Here is a 21482-nt window from a genome sequence, read left to right on the forward strand (position 1 = left end):
AGTGAGCAAACCTATAAAGCAAAGATTTTTATGAGTGCTTGAAAATGGCACATGATGTAAAGTACTTATGCACTTATATGCTTGGAGTTGATTTTGGCTTTAGTTTTCTCCAAAACTATACAGTAGAATTATTTGAAACTTAATACAGTAATGGTCAGATTGACTGTAAACAAAAATAAACTGAAAGAGTGAGCAAACCTATAAAGCAAAGATTTTTATGAGTGCTTGAAAATGGCACATGATGTTAAGTGCTTATGCACTTAGATGCTTGGGGTTGACTTTGGCTTTAGTTTTCTCCAAAACTATACAGTAGAAATATTTGGAACCTAATACAGTAATGGTCAGATTGACTGTAAACAAAAATAAACTGAAAGAGTGAGCAAACCTATAAAGCAAAGATTTTTATGAGTGCTTGAAAATGGCACATGATGTAAAGTGCTTATGCACTTAGATGCTTGGGGTTGATTTTGGCTTCAGTTTTCTCCAAAACTATACAGTAGAAATATTTGAAACTTAATACAGTAATGGTCAGATTGACTGTAAACAAAAATAAACTGAAAGAGTGAGCAAACCTATAAAGCAAAGATTTTTATGAGTGCTTGAAAATGGCACATGATGTAAAGTGCTTATGCACTTCGATGCTTGGGGTTGATTTTGGCTTCAGTTTTCTCCAAAACTATACAGTAGAAATATTTGAAACTTAATACAGTAATGGACAGATTGACTGTAAACAGAAATAAACTGAAAGAATGAGCAAACCTATAAAGCAAAGATTTTTATGAGTGTTTGAAAATAGGAAATTATGTAAAGTGTGTATGCACTTAGATGCTTGAGGTTGATTTTGGCTTTAGTTTTCTCCAAAACTATACAGTAGAAATATTTGAAAATTGATAGAGTAATGGTCAGATTGACTGTTAACAGAAATAAACAGAAAGAACGATCAAACCTATAAAGAAAAGATTTTTATGAGTGTTTGAAAATAGGAAATGATGTAAAGTGCTTATGCACTTAGATGCTTGGGGTTGACTTTGGCTTTATTTTTCTCCAAAACTATACAGTAGAAATATTTGAAACGTAATACAGTAATGGTCAGATTGACTGTAAACAGAAATAAACTGAAAGAGTGAGCAAACCTATAAAGCAAAGATTTTTATGAGTGCTTGAAAATGGCACATGATGTAAAGTGCTTATGCACTTATATGCTTGGAGTTGATTTTGGCTTTAGTTTTCTCCAAAACTATACAGTAGAAATATTTGAAACTTAATACAGTAATGGTCAGATTGACTGTAAACAGAAATAAACTGAAAGAGTGAGCAAACCTATAAAGCAAAGATTTTTATGAGTGCTTGAAAATGGCACATGATGTAAAGTGCTTATGCACTTAGATGCTTGGGGTTGACTTTGGCTTTAGTTTTCTCCAAAACTATACAGTAGAAATATTTGAAACTTAATACAGTAATGGTCAGATTGTCTGTAAACAGAAATAAACTGAAAGAGTGAGCAAACCTATAAAGCAAAGATTTTTATGAGTGCTTGAAAATGGCACATGATGTAAAGTACTTATGCACTTATATGCTTGGAGTTGATTTTGGCTTTAGTTTTCTCCAAAACTATACAGTAGAATTATTTGAAACTTAATACAGTAATGGTCAGATTGACTGTAAACAAAAATAAACTGAAAGAGTGAGCAAACCTATAAAGCAAAGATTTTTATGAGTGCTTGAAAATGGCACATGATGTTAAGTGCTTATGCACTTAGATGCTTGGGGTTGACTTTGGCTTTAGTTTTCTCCAAAACTATACAGTAGAAATATTTGGAACCTAATACAGTAATGGTCAGATTGACTGTAAACAAAAATAAACTGAAAGAGTGAGCAAACCTATAAAGCAAAGATTTTTATGAGTGCTTGAAAATGGCACATGATGTAAAGTGCTTATGCACTTAGATGCTTGGGGTTGATTTTGGCTTCAGTTTTCTCCAAAACTATACAGTAGAAATATTTGAAACTTAATACAGTAATGGTCAGATTGACTGTAAACAAAAATAAACTGAAAGAGTGAGCAAACCTATAAAGCAAAGATTTTTATGAGTGCTTGAAAATGGCACATGATGTAAAGTGCTTATGCACTTCGATGCTTGGGGTTGATTTTGGCTTCAGTTTTCTCCAAAACTATACAGTAGAAATATTTGAAACTTAATACAGTAATGGACAGATTGACTGTAAACAGAAATAAACTGAAAGAATGAGCAAACCTATAAAGCAAAGATTTTTATGAGTGTTTGAAAATAGGAAATTATGTAAAGTGTGTATGCACTTAGATGCTTGAGGTTGATTTTGGCTTTAGTTTTCTCCAAAACTATACAGTAGAAATATTTGAAAATTGATAGAGTAATGGTCAGATTGACTGTTAACAGAAATAAACAGAAAGAACGATCAAACCTATAAAGCAAAGATTTTTATGAGTGTTTGAAAATAGGAAATGATGTAAAGTGCTTATGCACTTAGATGCTTGGTGGTTGATTTTGGCTTTATTTTTCTCCAAAACTATACAGTAGAAATATTTGAAACGTAATACAGTAATGGTCAGATTGACTGTAAACAGAAATAAACAGAAAGAACGAGCAAACCTATAAAGCAAAGATTTTTATGAGTGTTTGATAATAGGAAATGACGTAAAGTGCTTATGCACTTAGATGCTTGGGGTTGATTTTGGCTTTGGTTTTCTCCAAAAGTATACAGTAGAATTATTTAAAAATGAATACAGTAATGGTCAGATTGACTGTAAACAGAAATAAACTGATAAAACAAGCAAACCTATAAAGCAAAGATTTTTATGAGTGCTTGAAAATGGGACATGATGTAAAGTGCTTATGCACTTATATGCTTGGAGTTGATTTTGGCTTTAGTTTTCTCCAAAAGTATACAGTAGAATTATTTAAAAATGAATACAGTAATGGTCAGATTGACTGTAAACAGAAATAAACTGATAAAACAAGCAAACCTATAAAGCAAAGATTTTTATGAGTGCTTGAAAATGGGACATGATGTAAAGTGCTTATGCACTTATATGCTTGGAGTTGATTTTGGCTTTAGTTTTCTCCAAAACTATACAGTAGAATTATTTAAAAATGAAAACAGTAATGGTCAGATTGTCTGTAAACAGAAATAAACTGAAAGAACGAGCAAACCTATAAAGCAAAGATTTTTATGAGTGCTTGAAAATGGGACATGATGTAAAGTGCTTATGCACTTATATGCTTGGAGTTGATTTTGGCTTTAGTTTTCTCCAAAACTATACAGTAGAATTATTTGAAACTTAATACAGTAATGGTCAGATTGACTGTAAACAGAAATAAACTGAAAGAGTGAGCAAACCTATAAAGCAAAGATTTTTATGAGTGCTTGAATTTGGGACATGATGTTAAGTGCTTATGCACTTAGATGCTTGGGGTTGACTTTGGCTTTAGTTTTCTCCAAAACTATACAGTAGAAATATTTGAAACTTAATACAGTAATGATCAGATTGACTGTGAACAGAAATAAACTGAAAGAACGAGCAAACCTATAGAGCAAAGATTTTTTATGAGTGTTTGAAAATGGGTAATGGTGCAACAGATAGAATAAACTTTGATTAGGCATGATTTTGCCAATGATTTTTTCCAAAACTATACAGTAAAAATAATTGAAAATTAACGCAGTAATGATCAGAGTGACTGTGAATAGGAATCAAGTGAAAAAATGAGCAAACCTATAAAGCAAAGATTTTTGTAAATGTTTGAAAATGGGACATGGTGTTAAAAAGCTTATGTGATTAGATTCTTGGAGTTGAATTTGGCTTTAGTTTTCTCCAAAACTATACAGTAGAAATATTTGAAAATTAATATATCAATGGTAAGAGTGACTGTGAATAGGAATCCACTGAAAGAAAGAGCAAACCCATGAAGCAAAGATTTTTATGAGTGTATGAAAATGGGTAACGGTGCAGGTGCTAAAATGCACTTTTCTGGAGTTATTTTGCCATTAATTTTCTCCAACGCTATACAGTAAAATAACTTAAAAAATTAATTCAGTAATATTCTGGGTCACTGTTAAAAGTTATCAATTGGAAAAAGGAGCAAACCTTTTAAGGAAAGCATTTTATGAGTTAGTGCTTTTTATGAGAAAAGAGTGAAAATGCACATTGACTTTTGGAGTGATTTGCCTTTAAATTGTACAAAAATTTTATAATAGCTTTAACTTGAAAAAAAATACAGCAATAGTCAGGATCACTATTAGTTGAAAGGTATACACACACAAACAACACACACATACGCATTACATATTGTATCAATGTTGATATATATATATATATATATATATATATATATATATATATATATATATATATATATATTATATATATATATAAAATGTATATTTATAAAATGTATATATAACATATATATATAATATATAATATATATATATATAAAATATATATAGAATATATATATATATATATATATATATATATATATATATATATATATATATATATATTTATATATAATATATATATATATATAAAATATATATATATAATATATATATATAAAATATATATATATAATATATATAATATATATATATATATATTATACACACACACACACACACACACATATATATATATATATATATATATATATATATATATATATATATATATTTAAAATATATATTTATAAAATGTATATATACAATATATATATAAAATATATATATATAATATATATATATATATATATATATATATATATATATATATATATATATATATATATATATATATATATATATATACACATTGATAAATTATATATATTAATGTAAAATAAAAATGTTAATGTACAAAAATAATGTATTCAGAAACATTAATTCAATGTTCAAGTCATTTAAAAAAATGCATTATTTATATCATGACATGAAATAGCAATACATAAATATTCTGATGTCCCTTTAAGTTCTTTTTATGGGTTAAATGACGTTTTATGCAGATTTTATTTAATTTATTTTTTTTGGGAGGGGGTGGGCACCCGTGAACTTTTGAAAATATCAGAAAAAGTATAAAGGAAACGCCGTTACGACAGCTTCTTTACATCTATTTTGACCGCTCCCTGCACCCGTACCGTCAGTGCACGATTAGACGCACAAACAAAAAAAAAAGTGCGGCTGGCTTGACCGTGTACTTTCAAACCGCGGCTGGCTTGACCGCAGTTCGGGACACCCACCTGCAGTGGAATTCCAGCCAAACTTCTCACTCACGCTCAAAAGTTTCCGTGAGCTGATTGCTCTCACCATGGTGCCGTCCCAACAACAACAACAAGTCAAAACTTCCTCGCGACGCCACAACATCCCCTCGTTCTGGACACGCCGCTGATGTCTTCTTCACACGCACGGTGATCGTTTTTAAATCCAACTCAGGTGGAGCATACCGTGAGGTCATACAATTTCACGTTGGTTTAAAGGTTGTGTGGGACCCTCCGAGGCGGTAGACGCTTATTTCCACGCGCTATACAGCGCCGCCCGTCGGCCCCGAGTAAAACTGCAGCGCCTCCTCTCCTTCCTACTCTCCAATGTTCACAGCTCGGCCGGAGCCCGTCGTCTTCCCGGCTCCATTTCAACTGGATTTTTAACACTCCTTACCACACCAGATCAGGACAGGACCGCGTTTAAGGTAAAGAAGAAACTCTAAGGGTCTCGTAGAGTCCACATTAGGCGGGGTAACATCGTCCTTTCTCAGTGTTTTCAGGTCTGAAGAGAGGGGAGCTCGAAACTGACTTCACGCATCAGTTGGTACACCATGCTGATACTGGAGTGCCTCCTACCATAACAAACCTCTTACAAAGGATTTTAAAAGATCCAATCTGAATCTTTTCGCCCCGGCGTGCGTTAAACGACTCGATTTTTCCTCGCAATCCGCTTGCGATATCGCCTCGTTCTCCTAAAGTGAAGGGGGTGGACATGCTGCAAATAGGTGCAATTATTGCTTTCCTTTGCAGCTCTTGAAATCTCCTTCTTCTCAGCGCTAGATTCTGCTGGAACCGCCGTGTGTTTTTCTCGTTTACTCTCATAAGCTCAGCCGCTTGCATCTATTCAGCTGATGGAAAGCGAAAAAACTCAAGGCTTCTTTTCGCGGAGGAGGGTTTCGCGACCGCGCGATGGTCGCTGCAGCTTGAAACATTAAGCGCAAAACTGATACAATGTATCGTGGATCCATGTGAAACGTCATAATGGTTGCATCAGTGTTGCCGCTGCGCTATTTACAAATACTATCAGCTCAGTCACTAATGGATTAAGTTGGTATGTGTGTGGTTTAACGTGTTAAAACGTGGACGTTTTGTCCTTCAGAATGACAACAGTTTGATGTAATTGGAACGGATCATCTACACGTTTGCTTGTGTTTTCGGAGTCCAAATACTGTGGATTCATTTTGATTGGCGCTCTCATGGCAAGCCGTTTTCGTGTTTATTATTTACAACTAACACATACCTATTTTGTTTACTTGTACTTTTTAATTATCAGTGTATGTAATCCAACACTGACTAGTGGCTTCATTAGTTACCAGTACTGATTAGTTTTTATTCTAGTGTTTATTCATTAGCTGCATTCATTCCTGTAGTGACAAGAAACTAGTCCAGGGTTAACTAGTAGCATATTTTTGCACGGAAATTCAATGGGAATCGGTGATTCAGATATTAGCTATTCACTTCCAACTGGTAAGCATTCCAGCTGTTGCAGGTACCTATTCCAGTTTTTCTAGGACCTGTTTATTAGTTTCTTTGAACTATTCAAATAGTTGCACCTATCTATTTCACTTTTCCTTAAAGGCCTATCTGTCTGAGAGTAGTGTGTGTTCCTTAAAGGCCTGCTTATTAGAGACAATTGTTACTTGTAGATTTAGATTTATGCATTTAGTGGAAGTTTTTATCCAAAGTGACATGCATTGCATTAAAAGTATACACATTTGATCATTTCTTGTACTGGTAACATCTTTAATCTCACTAAATTTTAATTGAACTATAAATTAGCCATTCTTTCTAGTGATCACTTACAACATTTACTAGTAGAAATTGGTATAGGTACTAGTTTATCTAATAAATAAGTCATAGTAAAGCTGAAATGGACAGAAATAGATACAGAAATAATTGTTAAATAAGCTTGCCGTGATATCCTGATTGCTTTTAGAAAAGTCTAAATGAAGTGTCTGTGATATGACTCTTTGTGTTTGCATACCCTACCAATTTAGAAATGTTAGGGTTGAAGTTTCCACTTAGCAAATTTGAGATTTGCTTAAACCCCAGGAGACTCCGCAGTCAGCCCTGGTTCAGAACCTCTTGTTGTCATTTACAAAGGTGGAAAATGTCCAGTGAAAGACAACGGTCAGATGACGAAAGTCCCAGCACCAGCAGCGGCAGTTCCGATGCGGATCAGAGAGATCCTCCGGTGCCAGAACCAGAAGAACAAGAGGAGCGAAAACAACCCACACCTCCACAACAGCAGAAGAAGTCCACCAAACTGTCCAGCAAAACAACAGCCAAATTATCCTCCAGTGCGAAGAGGTAACGATGACATACTCGATCTGTTTTGCCTTTGAGCATTCAATGTCCTTTTTTTGTTATTCAGGAAAAAAAACTTCTGTCAACACATTTAACACTTTTTGTGCATTAAGTTCATTTTCAGAATGTACCAATTAACAGCTTTAGCATCTGTGCTCCATACTTGAGAATAAAAGCGCTAAGCTTAGATAATGCTTTACTGCATGAGCAAAGAAGCCGTGTGATCAGCTTATATTTAATTTCAATGTTTGCTTGGCATAAGTTCTTTTGAGGCATCCCAGAACTTCTAAGTCAAGTTATTTGAGGAACAAGAGATGTGAATCAAATCTGTCTGCCTCGTGGATACTAATAAATACAGAAGTTCTACCCTCAAATTTCATTGGCACTGAAAAAAACAACAACAAAAAAAACCAGTAACCAATCAATCCACACCAGTGCTCATTAAAACACCAGAGACGTTCTCAATGTGGGTGGAATGACAGACAAAAAACAAACTGTTATTCTTAGAAAAGGTAAAAAATTCTGCCCTGGCTCCTTTACACACTGTTGATAATGCTTTAGTAACAGCACCCGAGCTGTGCATTAAAGCTCTTGTCAAATATGCCCGAGAACACCCCCCTCCCTCCCTCTGCCTCATTTACATATAAGCTTGAAAAGAAAATCTTTTGTGCTTAAAGTGACTTAAACCCGCCGATGAGGGGCGGGGTGTGAGCTAAGGGGAGCGGGCTTTGAGCTGAGGTGACGATCAGCAGTGTGCGATGGAGGGAAAGGCAGAAACCAGCACGGCAAAGTTTTCCTGTTATGGGATTCGGGTTATGCCTCCGAGAACAAAGAGGAAGCAGCCATGTTAGCTTTGCTGAAGGGAGAGCCAGCCGTGCAGTAAACGCAGCAGAGGTAGAGGGCAGTGTAATTCCCTGGCTGCTTGCAATTCTCACAGCTTTCTAACCATCTCTCCCTTTCTCTCTTCTCTCCCTCGCAGAATCCAGAAAGAGCTTGCAGAAATCACTCTGGATCCTCCACCCAACTGCAGGTATGTTATTTAAGCGTTATTTCTTTTATGGGCTGGTTTGAGAAAGGTTTGCTGTGGGAAAAGAGTCGACTTTTAACACCAACTGTTGGAGTTTTTAGACTCGTTTTAAACTGATGGACTCACTCAGGACGGATGTGGCATTTTGCTCCTCGGCTTCAAAGAGCTAGGAAGGACAGTGTTTTGTTTTTTTTCTTCCTCTGTGCATTTATTGTTGCTGATGTTCCTGTGGTCTTGGCGTTGTTGTGTTTTTAATAATACGGCAGATGCTGCTCTGAAACATATGGCTCTGATTTCACATCCTCAAGCTGAACTCACTGCTGAACCCCCATCTGTTTTAATGAGCTGACCTAGAGATGCCAGAACAAGACGAGGGGAGCTTTTAAAAATCCCTTTAGCTCTCTTTTTTATGCTTTGAAGGACGGACGTTTTCTGGTTGTTTCTTGGTGATTTTTACAGTCCTTTCATTGGGAGGATTTTTATTGGAAGATTCCCCCTTTGGATAGTATTGTAATATTCTTAACAGTCTGTGTCGGATATGTGTTTTGACTTTCTATAATATTGGAAGATTTATGCTTATTGATTTATGCCTTTTTCATAGATGTTATGTCATGTTTTGGCTTTATCCGAGGAGTTTTGATTGTGTGCATTGATTGGGTTCATATTTTAGTCTATCACTAAAATATGATTCCAATAAATGCACAGTCTATTAGACTGGTCATTGTGAAATTATCAGTATTGGTTGTCTGCTGAGAGTTTGGCAGAAAACAGTCTGCAGTTCATTTTGAGGTCAAGTAAGAAATTGATGCTTTTGTTCATTACAGTAATTGTTCATAATATTACAAAATATTATTGTGACAACCTTTTAAATGTTCTATTTATCAAAGAGTTTGGAGACAAGACTAGTTTTTATAAAAATAATAAACCATACGACTGTTTTAACGTTGATAATGATCAAGCTATTTAATTAAACATCTCCTGAGCGCTAAATTGGTGTTAAAATAGTTATTTGAGGAGTCATATGAGTAATGACTGGAATTTTGCTGCTGAAATTTCAGCTTTGCCATCACAGTAATAAATTCCTTTTTTTTTATTAAGATAGAAATGCCATATAACATTTTTATTATTAATTATAAGAGATGTCTTTCAAAATAAATAAACAATAATAATAAAAAAAAGTACTGATACCTGATTTTTGAACCCTATTGTTAATTTAGCAGTCAAGGAGAGTGCTAGAGTGTCTAAGTTACCCAACATCAGATAAAGCTGAGTGCAAGTCCAATGTCCAAAAGCAGGCATTGAATACAGCAAGTTAATTTGATCCAACGTCATGTCAGAAACTCTTCCAGCAACTGGTCTCCGCTCGGTTGACAGGTCATGCACTACTGACTCTACGCACTCGGGTTGATCAAGCACAGCGGATCCAGAAAATGTACCATGGTATGATATTGTGTTTTTACATATTTTAGCACCTGACCCGGGTGACAGTGCGCTGCTGTTCAGCACAGTTTAGGCGGTGTGACGTCAAGCGTAAAAGCAATGCATTGATGCATGAGATTCATTACATGTTTTTAAATACATTTACTGAAAGTTGAAAGTTTTTTGCACAGCAAATTTTTATAACCTTTGAAACTTAACAAGTATGAAATATAACAGCTGAAATTTTGGTGTGTTCATTAGACTGAAAAAAAAAAGTTGGTGTAGAAATAGTTTTCACTCTGGAATTGCAAGTAAATTTCATAATTAATTACAAAAATAGCAAATAACACATTTAATTCAAATTTAAAATTTGGAAGTGGAAAGACTAAAATAGTATTTTCTTTTGTAAAACATACTCCAATAATCTTGTAAGAATATTTTTTTCCAGAACACAAAATATTGTATTGCTTCAGTCTTATTTGCCACTTTTCATGATCCTTTTATGCTGATTTTCTTTCTTCTTAACTATTTATTGTGATTGAAATACAAAAAAGCAGCCATGAATTTCTCCCCTTTTGTGTCCACAGAAGTAAGTCATACAGGTTTCAAACAAATGAATCATTTTCAATTTTTGGGTGAACTGTTCCTAAAAGCAAATGTTCAGAAACGAAGAAATGCCATGCTTTTTTGAGAGGGTGCAACACAGCGTGCGCTCTGCCAGCCGAGAGATCAGTTCAGCAGCTTGGAGCCGCAAGCCAGAGATGCTGATAATGGTAATTGACAATGCAGGGATTTGGTGGCTTTTCATGGTCTGATCTGTGCAGCCACACAGTTCAGCACACTGAGATGTTTATCCCTTAACGTTCATCATTAGCTCCCTTTACTGACACTTTTCTCAGACAGCGTTTCCCTTGAGCGAAGTTTACCTGGAGGCTGACATATTATACTGATTTGTTGGTAATGTGCCACATCACATAATATCTGTGGGAACATATCACAGATCACTCTGGGCTGCCATATGGCTCTCTTTCTTTCAGTAGATCTGGGCTTCATTACTTGAATGAAATGAAAATTCATACCATTCCAAACAGGAACACTGTTCTTTTTCTTGAGGAGAAAAAAGTTAGAATTTTTGAAGTATTTTCTAAGCAGCTCTTGCCATATATAGTGACACTGACCAAATGCTTTCAGTGCTTTCAAAAAAGATTAAAGGAATAGTTCACCCAATTTTGTTGAAAGTGTGCTTACTCTCAGGCCATCCAAGATGTAGATCATTATTGGAACAGCATAATTTCAGCCACAATCAGCTTAATCAAAAGAAATTTGGAGTAGTTTAGCTTTACATAACTTGCTTACCAGTGGAACCTCTGAAGTGAATGGGTGCCATCACAGCTGATAAAGATTAAATGTAGTTTAGAGGACTAGTATTTTTGCTGGAAACAAGAATTTGAAGGAAAAAAAAAAACAATTCTTGATGCAATTGATGGACAGGATTTTTTAAATATATTTTTTTTTATCATCAGCGGTTTGGAATCTCAATCTGACGGCACCCATTCTCTGCTATGGATCCATTGATGAGAAAGTTATGTAATGCTACATTTCACTAAATATCTCAACGTAATATCTCTTCAAAGATTCTGAATCTATTCTGGAAACTTAAGAACATAAGAACATACATTACATAAGAAATGTACAGTGTGAAATGTGCTTTTTCTTGACAATATGTTGTTTTACTCGCCAGTGTTTCAGTTTTTTCTTTTCTTAAGGCTCTACGAAGGCATAATGCTTTAAGGACAGGACAAAACATCTGATATGTTGAAAGTGATCCGTGCATTAGTGTGAATGCATCCTTTAAAGCCTGCCATCTATCATCCGTTATAATTAAACCATAAAAATGTTGGGGAAATGAAAAGAAAAAGCCTTTTTTTTTACTTATAATTGGTTATATTGTAAGTTGAAGATGTATTTATTTAATATTTCTTAACAATTTGTATTTTTTTACGTTTTTTTTTTTTAAAAAGCACAAATACATGTGATATTCAATAATGGTAGATCAAGTATTGTTTTGGAACTGGATTGTGATTCTCGAATTTCGAATCATATGAGGTGTCTGCTAGATTGAGCGCGACTCATTTCCACAGTATGTAGGGGTCCCGAGACAAACGTTTCGGGTGAGATATTCTTTTAATCAGGCAGCGCTCTGGTGTTTCTGTCAGCTTTCCGTCAGAGATTGATCGCGTAAACTGTGCTTTTGTCACTGGTTTCACGCTGCTGTTGTAATAACTGTTTAGGCAGGCACAGTTACGCTAACGTGTTTGAAATGATGTGTTCCAGCATGACTAAAGGGGGAAATGGTTATGGTGATTCACTTATAGACACAGTCAAATGCTTCTGTGTTCAGGTGCTGCCTGACTTTTAGCATTTTCCTGCAAATGTCTGTCCAGCCACTCGCTCCGTCGCTGTGATTTACAGCTAGATTCTTCCTAAAAATCAGATTTTTAAAAGCAATGTGGAGAGCGCTCTATGAGTTTAAGAAAGCTATTAAAATTCATGCCGTGGAGCGAGACGCCGGTTGCTTCCCGGCATGAATTTGCATGTCTTCATAAAAATAAACAGTAAAACTCAAATGGCCTCTAAAGATGAATGATTGGTACTAGTTGAAGCCTTTCATCCATGCTGAACAGACAGAAAGAGGAAGCACTGCAAAAAGAAAGATAAAACGATCTTGCCATCTAGTCTCAGCGAAGCATTTGTTTATATTCTGTACAACCGCTGTTTAACTTCAGTTGTGGTTTATGGTTTGAATCGTCACATTTGTGAAAATCTAACATGTACTGTAAGGGTTGTAAATAACCCCCCTAAGGTTCTTAATAACCAGAGTATGTTTAAGGAAGTAAGAGGCTTTGACATGAGCTTGCTTGGTGTGTTACAGTATGTCTGCTTGGCTGTGTTTATCCCTGTCTGGTGTATGTGTGTGTGTGTGTGTGTTAAGCCTTTGCAATATAGCTGTGAAAATATTTGTTTAGCCTTTTTGGTTATATTAATTGCATCTCTTATCCTGCCTGAAAGCTTATTTTATTTATTTATTATTTATTTTTGTTTAATTTAATTTAATTCTGCAGAGTAAATGTGATTAAAAATAATCAAGGCATATATTCAATTTGACATCTTTTAAAAGAATTAAATCATTGCATTTTTGCTGCTGAGGTTTAAAGCAATAAAATAATCAGTGTTTGTTGATTTCTGTAAAAATAAAATAGTATTGCATATACAGTAAATACTGTGTTTCGACCAGCATAGTGTGTGTGTTTGTGCTGTTCTGATCTCAGAAGCGCTACAAGTGATAAAAGTGTTCAGTGATTTTTTTTTTTTTTCGTGATTATAGAATTCCACAGAGTAAAGAGTTGCAATATTGACCCACATTATCACAGCTCTCTCATTTGAGAGTTGAGCTTTCATGCCTCTGTTGTGGCTTTTTTTCTTTCCTGTCTCTTAGTCTAGATGTCGAGTTTGTGACCCACGGCTACAGTGCCAAGTGTTTGACTTGTTGAACATGTCACAGCCGTGGATGAAGGTGTTTTACACGGTGCTGATGCAACAGTTTGAAACACCCACTGTAGACAATCCACTCCGGGATTTCTGGGTTTCTTTTTGTTCTTGTTATTTAATAAAGAGTGTACCATTTGTTTGGTTTAAGGTTTATCGTTTTCTCTGCTCTATTAATGGAATCTCTTCATTGATTCACCCGTCTCACCAGTGTGTGAAGCAGGATAGTTCAGCATATACACTGGCAGGAACATTGGCGAAAACATGGTAAAACAGAAGACTGTTTTCAGACTAAATAGTGTTTGAGTTAGTACTGCTGTTTTGCAATATTATAGTCTTTTTATTTTCTTTACTTGAGTACAATATACACCACCAGTCAATATACACTGGGGTCAGTAAGATATTATATTATACATTTTTTTTGAAGCAAGAAAATTAATACTTTTATTCATGAAATTAATCAAAAGTGACAGTAAAGACTTTTACATTGTTATAAAAGAAAGAACAGAACATTCTATTCATCAAAGAATCCTCAAATGTTTCATGTTTCCCTCATTAAGGGATAAATATTAAGCAGCAAAGACAAATCTGAATGATAAATCATATGACTATAATGACTGTTATTTTCAATTGTAATATTTCGCAATATTACTATTTTTACCATATTTTTATTAAATAAATGCAGTCTTTGTGAGCATACAAGACTCATGTTAAAAACATTAAGAAATAAAAATTTTAAAACCTAACTTTTAAATTGTAAAATATTAAATTCACTGAAAAAAAGTGCATTATTGAATAATATTTATTTATTTGATACATTATTTGTACAGTGATTTTGGCCATATCATAGCTATACTTTTTTATTTATTTATTTTTTTTACTCTTGCAATAAGAACCAAGCCGATTGTTCAGATTCCTCTGTTGACCAGGAAGGGCTGTTTTGCTCGTTTTCTTTATTGATTTTTAATTCTGGCCACTGCTATAGATTTCCCACAATGTCTTTTTGTTCTGCTCTGCAAATATTGGAACAATAATATCAAATTTATATACTGTAAAACTTGACCGTAGCAATTTTATTTTCATGTCCGTCTGTGCTCTACACCAAAGAAATGCTGTTTAAACTAAATGTCCTACAGTTACGGCGTTTAGACAAATGAAGGGACTCATTACAGATGTAGGGTTCAGGAAGCTTGCAGCCTGTACGGCACAACATACCATCTTCATTGTGGTTATTATATTGGACTGCTGCAGCAACTCCCCTTCATTATGGCGGAATAAATAAGTGCAAGGACAATGAAGGGAAGCAGTGCGCGATGCAAGTCCATGGCCTGCGTGCTGAGACGCTCTGAGTAAATATTTAAAGAGGACTCTTGGCAAGATTGGGTAATTGAGATCTGATGCATGCATACTCATGAATCACAGAAAGCATGGCCTGTGTCCTCATGTAGTTTGTGCTGATGGGGCTCTCAGCGCTATTACTCACGGGTCAGGCTCTCCGCAGGCAGTTTGTACTCTATAAAAATTCTTGCAAATGTATTCAATGCTCAGCAACCCTTTGTCTAAATTGAAAGGTAGCCCTACAGCAGCACCTCTTTTTCTCAGGGGGTTTTCCTTAACCCACTTTCTTTCTCTCCTTGCATCTCGCTTTCTTCTCTTTCCCTTGGTGAAGCTCACATTTATTACAGGCTTGTGACAGTGACGGCGTTTATCATGCCCTGGCTCTGGTCCAGCTGTCAGATTCACTGTGGGGCTTTTTTTCTTTTTATTGGTGTAGTGTCAGAGAATGTCCTGCGGACAGCCTCGCAGGATTCACAAGACACCCGTCTTTCACACAAAACAGAACAGTAATGCTTAAGGAGATGCTGTATTGAAGTCAACATAAAAATTGATCTAGTAAAATATTTTAATGCACGTTTAGGTCTTATTGTGAATGAATCATGGGTATGTGTTATTTTAATAATGATAATTCTCTTTTTTTATCTTTTTTTTCATTAAATACTAGGTTTTCCCTTTTCAGCTCATCTAAGCTGCTTGATAATGTAAACTAAAAGCCAAATAGCAATTTTATTTTATTTTGCCTTAATCTTTTTTTTTTTTTTTTTTTTTATCTGTGTCCATTGTATGTTTATTTTACATATTTTGGCTAATTTTTATGCCCCACTGATTTCTTTTAAGCATGTGGATAGGCCACAGTTCTCAAAATATATCGCTTTCTAATCATGTCTTGTTCATTAATGTATTATAAAAAAAGTATATAAGTGGCTGGAATAGTGAAGAATTCTACATATTTTGTACAATTTGTTTGTTGCAGTAGTTTGGTTGGCAGTTTTATAAAATCTGTGTCTTTGTGCTTGATAAAGGGGATGGTAGAGCAGTAATTTCCTTTGACTGGAACTGCAGCCATTACTCCTTTTGTGTCAGCGCTCACAAAGAGGTGAAACGGTCTGAGCCACATCTATCCATAGTCAGCCATATCCTGTGCCCCGTCTCTGAGACTGCCTGAGGAAGCTGGCCTGTTTATTTCTGCAGATCAGTATTAGTGCTGTGACTGCATGCTCTTTGATGAACGGTGTTTGTGTTTTTTTTTTTTTTTAAACAAATGTTCCACCGTCACTGTGATAATCACTTATCAGAGTGCTCGAAGGCCGTGGTTCTTGGTAATGTACTTAATTGTCTTGAAGTTAAAGGGGTAGTTCACCCAAAAATGAACATTTGATGTTTGCCTGTTTACCCCCAGGGTAAAAAAAAAAAAAAAAAACATACACACACACACAGCTACAAAATCTTGCTGATCTGATTTCCTAAAGTTAAAGCAAAGTTATTCAAAAGATTAGATAGTACACGGTAGGGCTGGGACAACTCGTCGAGGTCATCGATGACATCGACTCAAAAAATACGTCGACGCAAAATATGCGCATCGATTCGTCGACCTGTTTTTATTTCTCTAAAAAATGTTTGCAAAATGTTTACCTTATGTGCGCTGAATATACGCGATGGCCTGATCAACATTCTGTCCAACGTTATATAACCAATCCAGGGGTTTTTCTGCATTGATCTTTTTTTTTGGCGGTTGTCAAAGCCTTATTTGATCGGTGAGTGATGTAGAATAGAATTACTTCTGCGCCTGACAGGGCACGTAAGAGAGAGAGCCCCGGCTGTGCACGCGCACTCACAGTCTTCAAACAACACGAGCGCTTCTTGCTCTCTCTCTCCCTTAGGGATGCACCGGTTGACCGGCCATAAATCGGAACCGGCCGGTTTTTTTTTTTTTTTGGCCAATTTTTCCAGAAGTGCGCTCGTGTGCACAGACTACATTGTAATTGTTCGCTATGTCATTTGTGTGGAAGAGTATTTCGAAATCTGTGCGCAGGACACAGGCAGCCGATCAGTACTGGAAATGCAGAGTTTCATGTCTGAGACAGGAAGCGAACAGTTACTGGTGTACTGTACCGGTCCGCACCCTGAACACGAGTAGACCGTGAAGAGATGTTCAGCTCAACTTCTCACGTGTTGGATGAGAAACAAAACAGACTATACTGACAAAACTGAAATGTTCTTTTTTTTATTAGAACTTGTATACACGTTTGAAAAGCCAGAAATAAACGTCAGTTCTGCATTAGGATGATTATTTTTATTTTACCTTAAAATTACATAGACTTAATTTGATTTAAAAATCACCTGCTGTAGCACACTGAGAAAAACCGTTTCATTCATCCAGTTAAAACATTTTAGGGTAATGATTCACATCTATATTTTTTATTTTTATTTGAGACAATAAGTTATATATTTTTCATTGGCTCAAGTAAAAAAATATAGATGTGAATCATTACCCTATTCTTTTTTTTAATTGGATGAATGAAACACTTTGTTTCTTTGTTTTATTCGCACCAACATAATTTGATTTTAACATTTTGGAAAATGTATATAGCATACTTTTATTTAGTCTCACTTGTAAAAAACGTTTTTTTTTATTTTATTTAAAAGCAAATTTAAAAACTAAAATACTAAATGCTGATTAAGAAACATCTTATTGAATGTGTGTTGATTGTGTTGTTTGGATTGTAAAACTATGCAGTTATTGCCTTCAATTTCACATGATTACAGTTAATCTTTTAATTTAAGGCCAGATCTGTAGTTTCAACCCAATTCAAAAACAAAAGCTAAATGCTGATGTCTGTACCATCTATGTTTGTATTGAATGTAGGCTACTTACTGTGCAGTTACTGCCGTTAATATCAGATGGTTACGGTTATTGTTTTCAATAGCCAAAAGCAAGTTTGGCCTATTAAATACCAAATATCTTGTTTATGCACACTTTCCTTCTTTCTTGTTTGTTGCTAAAAATAAAATATAGGAAATCGGTATTGGAATCGGCAAGTTTGCTTTGTAAAAAATCGGTATCGGAATCGGCCATGAAAAATCATGATCGGTGCATCCCTACTCTCCCTTGTGCATAATAATTAAACACTATAGAAAAAGGGCGAAACACCAAAGTTTCACGCGCGCTCGCGCACTCACAGTCTTCAAACTACACGAGCGCTGTCTTTCTCTCTCTCTCTCTCTCTCTCTCTCTCTCTCTCTCTCTCTCTCTCTCGCATATTAACCAAAATCATTAGACACGATAGAAAAAGGGCGGAACGCCTAAGTTTCATTTAGAGATTGTTTTTTCTCCATGACAGGCTGCTGGCTCACACTGTTTTTTTTTTTTTTTTGGAAACGCGCACTCTGTATTAGCTTAAAGCCCTCAAGTTTACATTGGTTACTGTATTCTTTCAATTGCTCTAAACAAGTATTTTGGGTGACCTTTTTTATTGAATGCTAGACATCAAGTTGTTGTTATTTTCATCTGAAAGAAGGACTTTTTTCAGTAAGCAAGGCCCTATGTGTTCAGTAAGCTTGTTTCAGTAAGCTATGTGTTTTCAAGGCTTCAATGTTTTATTGAATGCTATCTCTATACAAGTGCAAAGTAATGCATTCTTGGTCAGTCTTTTATTTTGTAATTTTAAGAGCAATAAACATATATTGCAATGTTAAGGAATTCATGTTTTTTTTTTTCATTCAGATATGTAAATCAACATGTATAAATTGTTAGTAATCAATTAATGGGGAGATAATCGAAATCGAATCGGTCTGAAAAAATTAATCGTTAGATTAATCGATGCATCGAAAAAATAATTGCTAGATACACGATAATGTATTAAATAGTAAAGTAAATAAATATACTTTTCTCTCTTATTGATTGACTTGTATAAAATCTTGATCCATTAATCAAAAATCTGCATCTTTTTAAATCCATCCCTTCTTAAAGCCATTCACATTCAGTGTTATTTTTTTTGCATTTGCATTCATTCATTTAGCAGACGAGCTTATGCAAAGTTACTTACAAATGAGAAATATCACAAGCAATTTTAAGCTGCTCTTCACAAACACTGCCAAAGTGTAAAATTAAAATAGTATTTTTTTAACCTATAATTCAGTGGTGTAGAGAAATATCCTCATGCATTGCAGTGGTAAAAATAACATGTTCTTAAAACCAGATTCTGGAGCCCATTCTTATCATTTTCTAAACATATTGACATTAGCAATATAATAGAGGCACCTCAAACTGCTCGATCAAGGTGTATTTTGATGTGCAATATCAACTTGTTTTTAATGCCACAAGCTTATTGTTGATTGCTAATTCTGTAATGCTAGCTTGCTTTCCCAAGGTACAACGATTTATATGTGTGCCTTTTTTGTGTGCACCATTCTATTGTTAAGGCGGGTTCACACCAAGAATGATAACTAAATCACAATAGCTTTATTAGTGTCCACAATAATAGACGATAGGACTGCACGATATTGGGAAAAAATGACATTGCAATGTTTTATTTTTCTGCGATTATATATTGTGATATTTTTTCTTACATACAAATGGGGTGAGCACACTTACATTCTCATTTTAAATGATTTAAACATCTACAACCACCGTGTCAATTGATTAATATGCGCGAGGGAGAGAGAGCAAGAGTGAGCAAAAAAGTGTTGGCATGACATACAAAGGTACATATTGCCAAAGCATTGTACATATCAGAATAGAAACAAACAAAACAAAAATACATATATATTCATAAGAGGAAAAAAAAGGAAAAAAAATTACATGCAAAATAAATCCATATACATTTCTATAAAAATTGATGGTACATCTAATGTACTCTCTCTCTGTTTCTCTCGCGCGCGCTCTCTCTCTAGCAGCAGCGCGCCAGCCCAGCGCCGCGTCAGGCACGGTTCTGGTCTAAAGACACAGAAAACGCGAGGCAGCCACCACGCTTCTCTCTCTCTCTCTCTCTCTCTCTCTCTCTCTCTCTCTCTCTCTGTCTTTCTCGTGCGCTCTCTCTCTCTGTCTCTCGCGCTCCCTCTCTCTCTGCCCTGATAAACTTGCATGTGGTTTTCAGTCCTGTCAATGATAAACTTTCACTCTATGATGGTTTAGCTGTGCAATTATTCGGCGAATCACATTCGTCAAGGGCCGGGGAGTAGCTGGCCCATACAGTTAATGAATAACGGATCAACTACGACAGCCTACATCGCACATCCTGCGATGTGACTATCTGGATTCGTACATTGCGATATCGATGCTTAAACGACACATCGTGCAGCCCTAATAGACGATAACTTTGTATATAAATGTGCAATGCAGTTTTGTCATCTGATGCTTTAAATGCTAGAGCTCTTCAAAGATTCTGACTGGTCAATGTTTTTAATTGTTCAACAGCTGGGGTAAAAATGCTCTGAATATGATTCCAATGATATATTTTTTTAATGTATTTTAACATTGTTGTGAGAATACTGTAAATGTTCATGAAAAACTCAATTTATCAGGTGTTAAAAAAGTTCCTTTAAAAATGCTTTATTCATGGATTTTTTTTATCCATGAACATCTAAATGACCTATAAGAAGTACCTCAGATCTGTTTCAGTTGAATCTTAAACCAGGCTAGTTGTGCAAGGTATCCTTAAAACCATTTGCTTTTTTATTCTCTAATGCAATCCATCAACTAGCTGTTTTTTTTTTTTTTTTTAAGATATAGGCCTAGTTTTGCACTGGCTAGACGTGTCTTTTTTTGTTTGGAAATGCAAATGTAGCCACATTCTACTGGTCTAAAGCATGTGCATACACCAGATATGTCTTTTGGATTCTTGTGTCCGCCCTGCCTATTAATGGTGCATGATCCTCCCCAACCCCCACACCACTGAGAGCCATCGCTCCATCACCCACGGCTGATAAGACAGGAGAGTCATGTTGTGGCTCGACCGTTTGGCCTGGTCTTTAGATAACCACCCCATAGCACCTCACACTGTGATTGTGATAACCAGAGCCTTTTTCTTTCAAACACACACACACACACACACACATACACACACAGTAGCCTTGTTCTCCAGCACCATTACATCCACTGCGCTATAGGGTTCTGCCGATAGACGATAGAATCGTGCATCGGCGATAGTCAGAGATATCGACATAAGCAGATTTCTCTGTCTATAATCAAAACGATATTAGGCTCATTCCTATTAATGTATTAGATTATAATAATACCTTATTTTTTTTATTTTTATAAGGCGGCCTATTATAATTCAGCTATCAAACTGCCAAGCTATTTCACTTCAGCACCACATTACACACACACACACAGCGCGCACAAAAGAGGATTAGAGCCTGTAGTTGATGAATAAATTGTTACGATTTGACTCGGATAACTCGTTAAATCCATGAAATGAAAGAGATAGAAAATGAGGAGTTGGTGCCCCACACATTTAATGGCTGCTACACGACAACACGCTCTTCTCATACATGACAGATTAACTATTTCTTGGCGTTACAAATAAAGTAAAGACAGAATAAAAACAAGG

At 35.4% G+C, this 21482-nt stretch overlaps 1 protein-coding gene across 1 annotated transcript in view; it reads left to right on the forward strand.

The window, feature by feature from the left end:
* Positions 1–5231: 5231 nt before the first annotated feature.
* The window catches only part of LOC113052867 (ubiquitin-conjugating enzyme E2 E3), a 44112-nt gene continuing 27861 nt past the window's right edge, over positions 5232–21482 (forward strand). The window contains exons 1-3 of the mRNA XM_026217303.1: positions 5232–5719; positions 7398–7604; positions 8581–8631. Of these exons, the coding sequence (XP_026073088.1) occupies positions 7405–7604; positions 8581–8631 (251 nt within the window). The 5' untranslated portion in view covers positions 5232–5719; positions 7398–7404. The remainder of the gene's footprint in view (positions 5720–7397; positions 7605–8580; positions 8632–21482) is intronic.

This window comes from Carassius auratus, chromosome 34, assembly GCF_003368295.1.
Source record: "Carassius auratus strain Wakin chromosome 34, ASM336829v1, whole genome shotgun sequence".
NCBI classification, from domain to species: Eukaryota; Metazoa; Chordata; class Actinopteri; order Cypriniformes; family Cyprinidae; genus Carassius; species Carassius auratus.